General features: G+C 38.5%; 1 protein-coding gene across 1 annotated transcript in view; it reads right to left on the bottom strand.

Moving 5' to 3' along the window:
• Positions 1-4,632: 4,632 nt before the first annotated feature.
• The window catches only part of DOCK8 (dedicator of cytokinesis 8), an 89,786-nt gene continuing 84,116 nt past the window's right edge, over positions 4,633-10,302 (bottom strand). Inside the window, exons 45-48 of the mRNA XM_033086119.1 lie at positions 9,713-9,856; positions 8,581-8,687; positions 7,533-7,700; positions 4,633-6,957 (exon numbers count right to left, since the gene is read on the bottom strand). Of these exons, the coding sequence (XP_032942010.1) occupies positions 6,894-6,957; positions 7,533-7,700; positions 8,581-8,687; positions 9,713-9,856 (483 nt within the window). The 3' untranslated portion in view covers positions 4,633-6,893. The remainder of the gene's footprint in view (positions 6,958-7,532; positions 7,701-8,580; positions 8,688-9,712; positions 9,857-10,302) is intronic.

Below are 10,302 nucleotides of genomic sequence, written 5' to 3'. Positions count from 1 at the left end.
TGGAGGGTATGTGTTGCTGTTTGCCACACATTTTCTTGAATCTCACCATTGGGCCTAGGAATGTTTAAGTGTTCTTGATTTGTGCATGAATGCACAAGAACGCGACTTCAGAAATAATTTACTAGATGAAATGTAGCACTTGCCTTTCCCCTTATCTTTGGAGAAGCAGTGTCAAGATATGCTCCCCAAGGTTTGAGCAATTCTAATATGACAGAGGAAGAAGTTGCCACCAAACCTTTGGCCCTGAAATATTTGAAAGAATACTTGATTTCCCAGATCCCTGTTTTTGAAGAGGCTGAGGAGGCCACTGCAGTTTAATGTAGTTGTATTGTCAGTATGATGAAGTTGTACAACCAAGCTCAGTCTCTGCAAAAGGCCTTATTTGGATGTGATGCCTGTCGTGATTCATCTGAGAGACAGAGTAGAACAATTTCCTTAATGAATATGTGCATACAGCAACTGGGGTTTTGAACTACATGGGAGAATCATGCTGAAACCTAAAATTATCACCAAAGGTCTGTTTGGATGGCTGTGCTGGGAGAGATGAACACATCTGCATGACAGTTCACGAGAGGTAGAATTGGCCTGAATGAGGTTGGATATTCACAGGATACCTGTCCTACATGCCTGGGCAGGGAGAAAATATTTTAGAGCACCCCAGAAGCACATATAAGACCTATAGTAAAAGGCAAATCAACAACTGTAGGAAGAAAGTAGGACAGAAAAAACATTGGCAATTTCCTGCTGGAAGAAGAAATTTGTAAGATCGACTCCTGAAGCTGACTCATTTGAGGCAATCCTAAATTTGTGCATGACCATGCCAAGGAATGGCAGAACGAGGAAACTAATGACCCCAGCATTTCTTTCCCTCATGCATGGGTCATTGGAGGAGTTTCTCCTTCATTGTGGAGATAGGTAAGACAAAATCTGTTTACATTGTACAAATGATGATCTGATTTCATGAAATTCATTAGACAACTATCCTCTTAGAACTGGATTTCTCAACTTTCATTCTAGTTTCAAAGTCATGAGAAGATTTTAACTTAGAGGAAGGGTATGTTTTTTTAAAGAAATATAATTAGGATATTGAGGGCCTTAACTGTAAAAATGCAAGAAAAAAACTTGATGTACTTGGGCATTTTGTTGAGAAGGGTGGTGGACCCATCTTCTGTTTTTCTCACCTGCTGACTGACTTAACAAGGGCCCATTTGATGTTCATATAATGGTGACTCTCAACACTAAGGGTCTCATCTTGGCTAGAGAACAAGCTGAAAAAGACAACGGGTCTTTTGTTCCTGTGTGGAAGACATCAGTGTGAAGCTGCTTTGCAGAGACTGGGGACAGTTTATCTGTTCTTCAAATGCATGCCATGCTGATTAATCTGTACTTTAGAGCACTGGTTGTGGATGTAGATCCGCTTTCATAACTCCTGAAGGTTTTTCATCCTGAAGCATCCAATACGGGCTGTTGCATCAGCAGGGGAGCAACATGTCTGGTTTAATAACGCTGTGTTTGTGTTTCAATGAACTCATGACTAGCAGTGTAAGCCTTCAGCCTTCAGATGTACCTACTGTCAACTTAATCTGGTACAGACAGTAAGTACAGATTCATCCATTAAACAAAACCCTTGCTTTATTCTGGTAGCCAGGTGCTTCATGTGGGACCTGGCAGCGGTTGTGTGGACGCAGGTATCCTCTCAGTGTTTCAGGTATCTTCTCAGTGTTTCAGGTATCCTCTCATTGTCTCAGACCACTCTGGAACACTTGAAGAGTCCTAGTTTTTCATACATGGTGTGCAGTTCTCCCTGGATGCAGGAAACACATTTTGGTGCTTTACTAATGCAGAACAATGCTGAGGATTCAAAAAAATAATGACAAATTGAGTTCAGATAGCTTTCCGCTCTCCTTCCAGCAGTGGCATTGAGCAGCTCCATCAGTGTCCTGTGCTGGTGTGTCCCAGCTATGCAGCATGGCCCCTCCAGTGTGCTCCTGCAGATGTGCCTGTGGAGCTGTGAGCCAAGATGCCATTCTTCCAGGCTGCTAACAAATCTCCAGCCTCTGAGGCAAATGCTATCAACGTAAATTTTGTATAGTTGTTCTCGATCACAGCCCCTTCTCCTGCTCCCTTCCCCATCCCTTTCATTCTCTGGGAAAAATGCCTCCTCAAGGGTCTGGATTTGAGCCCAGGATTTTGTGTCTTAACTCAAAAAGCAATACACTCCTTTGGAGCACTTCCAATCTTTTTTGATACTTGAGAAGGGGATGTTCATCCTTTGAAAGGCTGACCAGCAAATAAGGGAGGGGATGGGATTTTGTGCATACTTCCTTTCTTCACTATGTATTAAGTCCAGAAACACTTGTTTGCTTGAGGTTCTTAAGGTTTTAAGATGGCTTTCTGGCACTTTCAAATTCTAGATATATCAGTAGTGCTAAGCTTGCTTTTGTTTGTTTGTTTATTTCCAGTGAGCTCTTCTTGGAGAAAAGAAATTTGCACAGATGTTCACATTTAGGAAAGTCAGAAATGTGTGATAAGAAATCTTCCCTTCCAGCTGTCCAGCTGTTTTACACATGTTTGTTAAATGCACAAGATGTAGTCCTCTTGCCATCCAGCTGAAACACCTAGTCCTTTTGATTATTTAATTTTCTTTTGTAATTTGCATCCTACCAATAGTTGCATGTTTAGAAATATTCCACGAATAGAGGCTAATAATGAAAAACCTTATTCTGTAACATGACAGAGTTCTAAAAGAACATAGGAAAAAGGGTGTGTAATGATTTAGATATCTTTTAAATTCATGAAGAGAAATTTTTAAGAAAGTAAAATTCAACTTTGTATTATTTTTCCTAAAGAGAAAATTTTGTTTTGAAGGGTGCAAAGCTGCAAATTGCTTAGAACGCACAAGCATAACAAAATGTTATGACTTTTAAGGCTTTCTAAATTATTCTAATGAAGGTTTATGGAGCATCTTCAGGGGTTTAGTTTGCTTGGTTTGATCAGCTAAACACTTTGTTTGATGTTTTCAGGATCTTTTACTGATCAATATTGAGTGATAACATCGTTTGCAAAAAAGTAGAATTTAGTTTTTAAATTCTTGAACGGTTGCAAAACAGTCTGGTTTTGAATGAAAGTGAGTAATTTAAACCAATCCCATAGTAAGAACACAAAGAGTCACAAAGGAACAATTCTCACTATGTGAAGTGCTCAGTGAATGCCAGAATTTACTGTAGCTTTCCAAAACACAAACTTAGTTCTACTGTGAGAATGCATTTGCCTTTATTCATATAATCAAAAGGGACTTTTTCCACAGGGGCCCCTTCTCCTTTCAGTGCACTGATTAGACTGGAACATTACCCAACCTGAGATGACTTATTCAAGATCTGCTGAGTATTTTTAATCACTTCATTTAACCAGTTTAAAAGATGGTTAAAAGATGGTTAAAACATAGTCATCCAAGCAACTCCCCAAACTACCCACTCCTAAATTCAGCACTAATGGCAACACCCTATGAACACCCTCTCTACCAGACGACATCAGCAGTGCAGTGCAGTAAGCCCCAGTAAAACACTATTATTGTGTGCTTCATTTTTGTAACAAGCATTGCTTTGAGAGATTGAAACATCTAAAAGAGTCCTAGCTGGCTCTGTGTCAGGCTCTCTGCTAAGCTTTAATTGCCCTTTCTGAAATATTTGAGACAATGATACTTCCAACAGACAAAATGAAAAACAACAACCAAAAAAAAGAGTTTAAATGTTTGCTTATGCTTTTCCAAACCTTTCCAATTGGTGGGAAACATGATGAGAAAACATTCAGCTTCCCAGGAGAGGTCAAATAACCCACATCTGCCAAATTGAAGTGACAACACTGCTCTGTACTATCACAAATGTGGCTACTCCTCCTCATGGTCATGCCTGTCCAGTCCATCACCTCCTGATGTAGTGGTTTCTTTCAAGTAGCATGAAAGGTATGCTGACACCTGGTCTGGATCAGGTGCTCTCTCCTGTGGCAGTGGAGCCGAGCACAGCCCCGAGGCTGCTGGTCACCACCTTGCCACCTGTGTGCTGCTGCAGGATGGGGCATGGCTGACGTGTCAACAGAGAGACACTCATGCTGAGTTAGAGTATTCCTGTGCCAAATTCAGCACCATGCTCCTTAAAGCTGGTGCTTGCTAGCCGTGAGTGCAAGGGGTGAGTGAGCTCTGGTGAACTCCCAGATACGTCTAGGACAGTGAAGTGCTTATCTTCTGGCTCCCCTTTAACAGCCTCAGCAGTTTAGCCCTGGATCTACCTAGTTTGGACACACAAAACTCTCCCTAGTCTTGAATCACCCAGATGCTGAATTCATTAATCAGTCATATTTCTGCTCTACAGCTACAGACCAGAGGAAGAAATGAGGGCACTACTGTCACTGAGCTTCCCACTGACATTTTTCACATACATTGAATGAAAAACAGAAGTTGGGAAGCAACTTGTTTCAATAGGCACAATTTATCCTAAAGACAGACCAACACATCCTCTGTCCAAATAAATGCTTTTTTTGCTAAATGATGCTTCTACAAGAAAATGCTCTTCCTACTGAAATTTTATTTCCAGCAGTGTTCTATTGAGGTATAAGATGCAACACAAAGGCACTTCATGCTGTGTAACAGTCACTTTATTGCAAAATGAATATTCTAAGACAGAAAAATTGTTTCACATAGTTCAGCTCTTGAAAGAAATGTACAAGCCATGTTCCATTTCTAGAAGGGACAACATGAAATGCAAACTGAGGGCAAGACTGGCCATTGTGAGGTGCTCAGCTTGTAAAATGGGAGTGAAGAGTCCGTCAGTATTCATATTACCCTGAGTATTATTTCAGTTCAAGGAACCACTTAAATACTTTTATCTAGTATGTTGTGCACCTGTTAGGGTTTTTATTTACCTGAGGTTTCTGTTAGTTAGGCTGTAAAGGATGAGTATCTTGTAAATAGTGATGTTGAATTCTGAGTTTGACAGATGATAGTATTCTGACCTTTCTCCTCAACTGGCAGTTAAAGCCAATAGATAAAGGGCTAGTTTCTGATAGGCAGAGATCTCATAGCTTCAAGACTTTGGGAAATAAGTGATTTTTCAATCTAGAGCTGTTTCAAAGTAACTTGGAAATAGAGAAGCCACTCTGACATAGAGGCACTCTGACTTTGGCTTTGAGCTTTTTATACCGTTTGCTCATGTACTTCGGATGTGCTCACTTCAAAGTCAGGGAGTACTTATTCCTGATTTTTTCATTTAACAATACTATGAATGAGGAGGAAAATTATTTTCTTACACTCCAAGTTCTGTGTAATTACAGGGTTTATTTCACCTATTTCCACATCTCATCTTGTTTGATCATCCATGCGAATCTTCTAACAAAGCACATTCAAAATATGATACAAATGTTCACGAAGTGCTTGGAATATTCGTATTATCAAATGGCAAGGCTGCAGGCGACTGTAAAAAGTAAAAAAGTAAAAAGTAAAAGCAACAGCTTCCTGATAGAAACATATGGCAGTTCTGAGAAAGTTCACTGTAATTTTCTACAATGAAGTATAAAGGAAAAAAAATTTACCATTTCCTTGAATTTTAACATTAAACTCTGTGCTTGGGCAAATGGAACTGGTTACTTTAATCAACATTAAAGTATCATTTCCAAAACATTGAAGAGGTGCAGGAGAGGAAGTAATATTTAGGACGCTTTCACGCTTTCACAGAACTTTGTTTCAAAATACAAATATTATGTGGCAAGCACAGTCACAATAAAAATTGTAGCTCTTCCATTGCCTCACTAAAGGAGTTCCAAAAGTCCTAAATGAGTTCCGAAGTCCTAATTTCTCCTCTCTCTTTGCACCTTCATTTACAAAATTGTAATAACATTTCCATACTGCACAAAAGTGGTGTAAAGATTATTTAGTAAGATATTTGCTTACAATTAAAAAAATACTAAGCACTAGTATTTTAAATTATTTTAAATTATGTGCTAATTTCTCTTAAGCTGCAGTAAAGCCTGAGTCAAGTGATTTGCAGGAAATCCCCATTGTAGCTTCTGTAATTAATTTTGGATAAGGTTATCTACATTAAGAGCTTTATGTAATAAAGAACCACTCATAGCTTAGCATCTTCTTTTTAAACTATTACTTGTTAGCTCTGCTAAATATGTCACAGATTACTAACTGCATGTCAAGTCACTACACTGCATGTCCCTATACTTAGAAAAAAAAATTAGAAGACCTATAAGAACTATTTATTACTACTTCTTGATTTTCATGCTTTGGTTGAGAAAACTTGTGCAGAACTCCGTGCAGTTAAGAAACATGCCAGATAATCTGTTCAGAAACTGACTGAGGAAATTATCCTTCCCTAGAGTGCCAGCTCAGCAAACATGAGCAGGTAGCCATGTCTCTCCTCACTAAGACAAAATTTAAGCATGTGATTAACTTGCAGAATGTGCTTCATTGCCAAAAGCACATAGATAAATGCTGTCTGAAAATGGACCATAAATACATATAATTTGTTGTTATTCCATAGACATGTTAATTGGATTCACCTCAATCAAATCATGCGAAGTTCTGTGTCTGTTACCTGGTTGTGACTTCATGCCACTGAGCACTCTAAGGTCCACTCCTCTGCATTAGGCCATTATTGTACAATATATACAGAAGTATCTAAAAAGCATCCCCTTCCTTTCCAAGCCCTTGTGCTTGATTAGGATTTATCCCCTAGTTTTCATTCAGTGATCTTGTGTAAATGCTTTTCTGCATATTGTCCTGAAAGCACACGTGCTGTCTTGTGAGAGATTTCTGATTTCATGCATGTGGAATAAATACTCCATCACTTCTGTCTTGCAGCATGAAGTTCTTCCTTGGCCAAAGCTGCCAGTTCTTAGGTGCTTTGGGAAGAAGTCTGGGCATCGTATTTCCTAAAACTGTGGTTACGAAAAGATTCCCTGCAAGGAAACAGATTCATAAATAGAGTTGGCAAATGCAAAACAGTCTTGGGAAAAGGAGCTTAGCTGAAACATGCCATGTGTTGGCAGGTCAGAGTTGTCATTTCTTTTTTCTCCCACCCCAAACTGGACACAGTGGCTTTGTGAAGAAGCATATTGTCATAATCAAAGAACATTGGACTCTTCTGTATCAGTTATGTGACTAAAATGCATTATGTTTTTTGTAGTAAAAGGATAATTTTACCTAACACCACAGTGCCATACTTGTTCTATCTCCTTTCTGGCTTCAAAGGTGAAAAAATCACAAGATGTTTCCAGTAACTTTGTTAGGGTGAGGAGAAAGTCTTATCTAATGATGCATTAAGATTACATAAATCCTCTACCTGGAAATGCAGAGGGTGAGAAACACAGCTAACACTACAATCATCTCCACTGGAAGTCAGCAGATTTCTTTAATCAGTAATGGAGTTGCCAGTGCATATTCTGGCTAGGTTTTAGCTGCCAGTAAAATTCCCTTTCTTCCTTGCAAAAAAATGGCATATTTTTTACAGCCACAAACCCTGCCCTAACTATACCTGATGCTATGGACTTTCACTACAGGTTTGTACAGCTCTGGGATCTTCCTCTCAATCATGGGTCTAAGGTTCTCCTTGAGTTTAATGTAGTTTCTTTTGAGCTCCTGATGATATTCCCGCTGGTCAGCAGTAATAAGGTGCTTGTTTTTCTCCAATGCTTCACCACACCTAGGCAAAAGGAAGGAAGAAAAGACCTGATATATATATTTTATGTACTATATAATATATAATCTATTTCTGTTAAACTCCCTCATTTTGTGTTAGGTAATTTAAATGAACAAGAATCCAGTTCCTTTAGTCTAGGCATTCCTCTGGTAACTTGTCAGGACTAAAGTGATAATGAATTAATAAGAAAGCCCTGTTTTTTCCAAGTACATAAACAGAGATTATTTTTTTTAGATATTAAGAAAGCATGAGTGAACTAATAAAAAGCAAATTTAATCAGTGCAGAATACTGAGCTAGCTGCCTACTTACTGTATAAACAGATAAATTGGCAATAGCAATACTTAGAAGCTGTATCTTCTGCGTAAGACTTGTTTTGATTTAACTTGAATTTATCTTTAATCAAGGAGGATAGTCTGGACTAAGGAGATGAATATCTTCGTATGTAAATATGCTTGTTGAGACTTACAAACATATGTAAAGCAAATGACATGTGTCTGCCACTACCACGATGTCTGCTTGACAGATGTGATTTTCTTATGAACAGTTTTCTACATAAGAATGTAATTTTATAAAAATTAAATCAAAGCAATAGTCTGAAATGTTTGATTTCTATAAGACACTGAAAGATAAAACAAAGGGAAGATCTAAATTTATACGTTATTAGTTTAGAGTGTTAACATTTCTTCCCTTTGAGAATGCAATGCCTACCTAGGCATTAATGTGAAGCAGAAATAACAAGTGTGGTCCGAGTCTTTAAAGTGTGAGATGCCGGGATTCATGACGGTAACTTGCATAGGTAATTACTCAGTTATGTTATCGTTGCATTATTGGTAATATTGGATGTATTGGTGCAATTCAGCATTTCAATTTAGTTTTACTGACCTCATTATAAACTCTTTGAAGCACAACCTCAGCTTGTTGTGATGTCGATAAAGTTTAGGGTCTGCTGGAATTTCAGCCAGGAACACTTGCGCTACCTCTAGCGGTCCCTTAGAGAAATAACACAGGAAAATGTCAAACCCAACTGCTCAGACTGAAAACAGAACAGACATTTATTTAAAGCTGTTTGTTATTTCATGAGTGCAGTTATGAAAGAAAATAAAACTCTTCACAGTTACCATAACAGGATGAGTTTTAGCTCCCTTTTCCCAACAGTACTTCCTTTGGAAAGCAGAACTTTTGCCCGTCATATCTTATCCTCTCCTGTTATTATTCCTCCTCCAGTTCCACAACAAAGGGAACAAATTCTATTCAGAAGGGAGAAGCTGGGACAGCCCTGGTGACAAACCTGGTTATACTGGAGGAACACAGCTCCTGTGTGTGTATTACCAGACCTTCAGGCAATAAGTCCAGAGATGACAAAGAATCACTCTTTGCAAAGCTTCAACAATACATTATTTCATAATAGATGCTTTGGTTGGTAATGAATCTGGAGAACCTGAGAGTATTTAGGCTTTCAGCAAAAAAACCTGAGCTCTGTGAAATTGTGCCTGACACCAAGTTTTTTCTCAGGCATGTATTCATAATTCCATTTTAGTTTTTTTAATTGCCTTGGCATTTGTTAGTGTGTATGTTTATGTTATACCTATTGCTTCTCAGCTTTATTTTGGGGCACTCAGGTCTTGACTTGATGTACTGACTTAATTTCTATGGAACTGAGTTTGTGGTGGTTCCATAGGAGAATTGTTATTATTATTCCCATTCCCCAGGGATACATCTGGAAGGAATAAAATGGCTGAGATGCCTAGCATGTTAGAAATGAAAAATCCTCAGATGGATTCACAAGGCTTCTGTCAGTTTCTGCACCTACAGCCAGGACAGCCATGAACACTTTCACCAAAAGCATAGCTAAGGAACAGTAGACAGTGACTAAATATCAGTGGATATTTAGTCATTATTCACTGTAATAAATGTGTCTGGCTAGATGTACTTCTTCCAGTGCAAGAAATAGGAGTGCAAAAAAGAATGCACAGTGAGAAAAAGATACTCCACCTGGCTTGTTTGGATCCCTTACCTGATTTACAGTGGCTCCAACTGAGCCCTGCAAAACCATCTGAAGCATTTTGGCATCTGGTGGTTCTTGGTTGGTGGCTGCAGTTAGTTCCTGTGTTTTTTTACGCATATCTTCAATAGCAACTTCAATTGGAGTTAAAATAAACTAAGGGAAAAGGAAAGAAAAGATGGTCCATTTCCTGAATCATGCATTTAGCTGACCTGTTCTAAATACAAAAATATCACTATAATTCACAAAACCATAGTTGTGAAACCCAGGAACACTCTTCAATTTAACACTGCTCAATCTAAGAGATGGTCATCTTGGTAGACGGTGCATCTGATCCAAAGCTCTTACGTGTCTTACCATTTGCAAAAATAGGGTGTACATAAATTTGAATAAATTAATAAATTAAATAAATTCATTTGCATAAATTTGCATAAATCCACTCTTGTTCTAAGTTACTTCATGCCTGAAATGGTGTTGTACTTTATACAGTATAAAGCTTCCCTGTTTCTAAGCCCTAAGCCAATCTAGTTCTCTGACCGTACTCCTATCCTACTTCTGCTTTATCAGCTAGAAGTACAGCTACAAACAGAGCTCCACATATC

The sequence above is a fragment of the Catharus ustulatus genome, chromosome Z (genome assembly GCF_009819885.2).
Source record: "Catharus ustulatus isolate bCatUst1 chromosome Z, bCatUst1.pri.v2, whole genome shotgun sequence".
Classification (NCBI taxonomy): Eukaryota; Metazoa; Chordata; class Aves; order Passeriformes; family Turdidae; genus Catharus; species Catharus ustulatus.
The sequence above is the reverse complement of the archived record's forward strand: the minus strand, read 5'-3'. Positions and strand labels throughout refer to the sequence as shown.